This window comes from Vitis riparia, chromosome 6, assembly GCF_004353265.1.
Source record: "Vitis riparia cultivar Riparia Gloire de Montpellier isolate 1030 chromosome 6, EGFV_Vit.rip_1.0, whole genome shotgun sequence".
Lineage (NCBI taxonomy): Eukaryota > Viridiplantae > Streptophyta > Magnoliopsida > Vitales > Vitaceae > Vitis > Vitis riparia.
In genome coordinates, this window is record NC_048436.1 from 8,381,222 (window position 1) to 8,385,837 (window position 4,616).

Genomic DNA, 4,616 nt, shown 5'->3' on the forward strand with positions numbered 1-4,616 from the left:
TAAATTAATGAGGATACAGGAATTTTCGAAAATTGAAGTTAAATTTTTAAAGATCAGAATTTTGAAGTGCCATTTTAAAGATTGAATTTTTGTAGATAAACGAATAAATAAATGAATAAGACGATAATGATAGTGATAAAATTTAAAGTTCGAATTTTCAGAAATAAATAAACAAATAATAATGGAGGATTAAACCTTGATGATAAGAATGGGAAATTGGAATGAATGAATAGATATACAAATGAATAACGTGGTACGAATATGCATGGGAACGAAATGATAAGGAGAAATAATGGGCTTTGGAGATGGGTTCAGGATAGAGGCTGCGTGAATTGGGGCCTTTAGGGATGGGCTTAGGTTGAAGGAACCTCAAGGATTGCTCGTGGGCTTGGGGCGACTGGGTGGTGCATGGTGAGAAGCCCAAATTCCATTCTATTGGGCTGTATCCTTAGCCTTCCTTTCACATTTCAGGCCTGGAGGTATGCCCTCCAGCATGCATTACTCCTAAACAGCCTCTGTTTGCCCACCCGAGGATGGCGGAGGACGAGTTAGACGAAAGAAGGCGTCCCGAGATAGCAACGTAAGAGGTGGCGGTAGATTCGACGACGTGAGGGGCGGGTTCGACAGGATCGTGGTGGTAGAAACGGCGATGGTAGTGGCAGTGGCAGTGGCAATTTGATCCAATGGAGCAACCGCGGCCATGATTGGCGCCACCCCGGATGCTGCTATCCCTGTGGTGGGATCTCATCACTCGAAGTATGGGCTGAAGCCTTACGCTTGTTGGGAAATATTTCAGGGCTTCGATCACATAAGGCACCATATGGATGGAAACCTCTCGTCGCTGCTCCATCCAAGTCTATATCGTCGATTCCTCTCCACTTTCACAGACCATGCAACCTGGATTTTCCCATTTGAACACGTGACATGCTACAGAAAAGTGGAGAACGAGGTCTTGAACGTAAGCATTTCATCAAAGTTGAAAATCGTGCAGCTCGACAACAAATCTGGAAGTCACTTGAAGCTTGATATACTTGCCGCCATGTCATAGAACTGCACTTTCTTCTCATTTTCACAAACATTCTCATCATCTCCGTTTCAGCCGTCCCAAACTTCTTGACTCATTACCTTTCAGGCATATTTGTGAATGATACACTATATTTCCTTCGAGAACACTCCTTTCCCATAGTTTTCCCTACCCTCTTTCCTTTGCAGGAGTTTGTAGCCTGACCCAAATCTCCTCTCTCACAGTCCTGAACACGGGCTCATATGAAAACCAATGACCATGCCAATCCAAACCCTTATTTTCGGTCCAAATACATTCAAGTGACCATCATCATCCAAATTAGGTGCAGCCAAAGTTTTCTTAAAGAATGATACACAGTCCAAAGCCATTCACAGTTAAGCATATGCGAGCATAAAAGCACAAGGGATGAAATGGCTAAAACAGAGCAAAGATAAGAGACTCAAGAAACTATCAGGCACAACCTCGTTTCATGAGTGATGAACAAAATGGCAGCTGGTGGAATGAGCATTAAGCTTTTAGGTATTTAATCAAACATCAAACTCGAAGAAAGCAAAAGCATACCCCAGTCATTTGAGGGAGAAAACAGAGAAAACCAGAGAAAAGGCAAAGCGAAGCACATATCTTAACAAACCCATTAAACCATGCCTAAGCACGATGATGTCAAACGAGGAAAATAAAGAAAATACGGAGTGAAAGTGCTCATAATCGCCATACCTGAATCTTCAAGCGAAGATCATACAACTTGCCTTCTACTTGCTCTTTTCCTCTCTGTTTTTTTTTTTTTCTCTTCAGGAAACCATCTGCCCCCCTCACAACGTTTCCTTTCCTTCTTCGGAAAACTTCCCCCCAAAGGTTCCCTCTCTCAGGTGTCTTTCCCTCTAGCTTGCCTCAAAAGCACCCGAAAACCTTCCTCAAGCTGTGGAAGTATTTACCCAGCAAAGACTAACCAGACTCCAAGTTTTTTTCTCCTGATCTTCTACCTTTCCTTACTATTTCCTCCTTTTCTTTCTTATCCCTCTGTTTGTGTCTTCCTAAGCAAGCCATTACCGGCTCTCCTATTCACCCATCAGCGAGCACGTCGTCTGCCAACCACCAGCATGGCCGCCCACGTCTCTTGCCGTGTCTATGAAGCTCATCTCCTATGTCGGGAAGGGTTCCCCCCACTTGCCTAGGGTGCTGCCAGCTGCTAGTGATGAGGAGGCACCCTTCTAATGTTATTATTAAAAAAAACCTAAAGTCCCGGACTCTTGAAAGGGGGTCTACAGTATGGTTAAGGAGAGAAATAGGGGCTGTGAAAGGAAAAGTCATGTAGTTGTTGATTATTACTATTTTTTTTTTAATTATAGGAAAAAGCATATTAAGAAAAATAATTTTTTTATATTTGATTTAATTATATAAAATTCAAAAGAAAATAAAATATAATTAAAATTTGATAAAACAACATTAGGCGATGGACTAGATTCCGAGTGGGTGAGTTAAAAAAAGACCAAGAGGATTTGGGTCAAGAACTCATAGCGTTCATTATTAGTCTGCCTTCCAGAAGTAGGTTAGGAGGAAGAGATGGCAGAGATCGCCGTCACTGTAGTCACCGATAGGTTGCTCTCCTTGCTCGCTGATGAAGCCAGATTATTGAGAGGTGTCCACACCCAAGTTGAAGATATCAAAACAGAGCTGCTCTACATCCAAGCTTTCCTCAAGGATGCAGATGCAAAGGCCGAGAAACGAGACACCAGCCAAGGCGTTAAAACTTGGGTCCAAGAACTAAGGGAGACGGCTTATTGCATAGAAGATCTCGTCGATGAATACATACTTCACTTTGCAAATCGCCCTCATCGGCGTGGGGTCCTTGGTTTCCTCTGTAAGATTTCTCACCTACTCCCGAAACTGAAACCACGCCATGAGATAGCCTCCAAGGTCCAGGATCTCAAGCTAAAGGTGGGTAAACTGAAGGAAGCAAGTTCAACTTTTGGGTTTATTAGTTCATTTGACCTAGGATCAGGCAGCTGCAGTGGTACAAGTGTTCCATGGCATGACCCGGGAGTGACATCTCTTTTCATCGAAGACGCCGAAATTGTGGGTATTGAATCTCACAAGGGCGAATTGATGAAATGGCTGGTAGAGGGAGCTCCAGAACGAACAGTGATTTCGGTGGTGGGCATGGGCGGGCTTGGCAAGACAACTCTTGCCAAGAAGGTTTATGACAACAAGAGGATGGTGGAACGCTTCGATTGCCTTGCTTGGATCACTGTGTCTCAGTCATTCAAGATGGAGGAGGTACTTCGGAACGTGATAAAGCAATTCTATCAAGCAAGGAAAGAGTCAATTCCTGATGGTACCGATGCAATGGACGAGATGTCTCTTATTACTCGACTTAGGGAGTATTTGGAGGATAAAAGGTATGTCGTTGTTTTTGATGATATTTGGAAATTAGAGTTCTGGAGATTTATTAAATATGTTTTACCAGAAAACAAAGGAGGCAGCAGGATAGTAATTACAACACGAAACGTTGAAGTAGGTTCTGCTGTTAAAGAATCTTCAATTCATTATGTCCACAATCTTCAAGCTCTACCTCCTGAAAGTTCTTGGGAACTCTTCTGTAAGAAGGCATTTCAGGGTTGTTGCTGTCCTCCTGAATTAGAGGAAATTTCCCTCGATATTGTTAAAAGATGTGAAGGATTGCCGCTTGCAATTGTGGCAATGGGCGGTGCTTTATCAACCAAAGAGAAGAATGAGTTAGAATGGCAGAAATTTAATGATAGCCTTGGTTCCCAATTAGAAAGTAATCCCCATCTTGAAAGTATCACTAAAATTCTCTCCCTCAGTTATGATGACTTGCCTCACTACCTCAAGTCTTGTTTCTTGTACTTTGCCATTTTTCCAGAGGACTACTCCATGAATTGTGGAAGACTCATCCGACTGTGGATAGCTGAAGGATTTGTCAAAGGAAAGAAAGGAATAACATTGGAACAGGTTGCCGAAGAATACTTGACTGAACTAATTCATAGAAGCTTGGTTCAATTGTCCCACGTGGATTATAGAGGGACAATTAGAAGTTGCAGAGTCCATGATTTGATGCGTGAGATAATCCTCAGAAAGGCCGAGGAGTTGAGTTTTTGTTGGGCTTTGGGGGAAGAGGACTCAATCTTTTTCACTTGAGGTACTTAAGTCTGAGGAATACAAAAGTCAAGATGCTTCCTAAGTCCATAGGTAAGTTACAAAACCTACAAACTTTGGATCTCAAGCATTCCCTTGTGGATACGCTTCCAGTTGAGATCAAGAAGCTTCAAAAGCTGCGCCATATTCTAGCCTATACTTATAACTACCGTTCTGAATGGCAATGCGTTTCTGTTAAAGGAATACATATAGGAGAGGGGATTGGCAGTATGGTAGAGTTGCAGAAGCTGTGTCATGTGGAGGCAAATCACGGGTTGGGCCTAATTGAAGAGCTGGGAAAGTTGAGGCAGTTGAGAAGGCTGGGCATTACAAACCTTGTGGAAGACGACGGGCTAAGACTTTGTGCCTCCATTTCAAATATGAAGCGCCTTGAATCTTTATGCATATGTTCAAAGGACGATGATATTCTCAAGTTAGA

General features: G+C 42.7%; 1 protein-coding gene across 1 annotated transcript; it reads left to right on the forward strand.

The window, feature by feature from the left end:
• The first annotated feature begins 2,557 nt into the window (after window positions 1–2,557).
• LOC117916642 (disease resistance protein RPM1-like) lies at window positions 2,558–4,219 on the forward strand. The gene has a single exon (XM_034832772.1). The coding sequence runs from the start codon at window positions 2,585–2,587 to the stop codon at window positions 4,178–4,180; it is 1,596 nt and encodes a 531-aa protein (XP_034688663.1). The 5' UTR covers window positions 2,558–2,584; the 3' UTR covers window positions 4,181–4,219.
• Window positions 4,220–4,616: the final 397 nt, after the last annotated feature.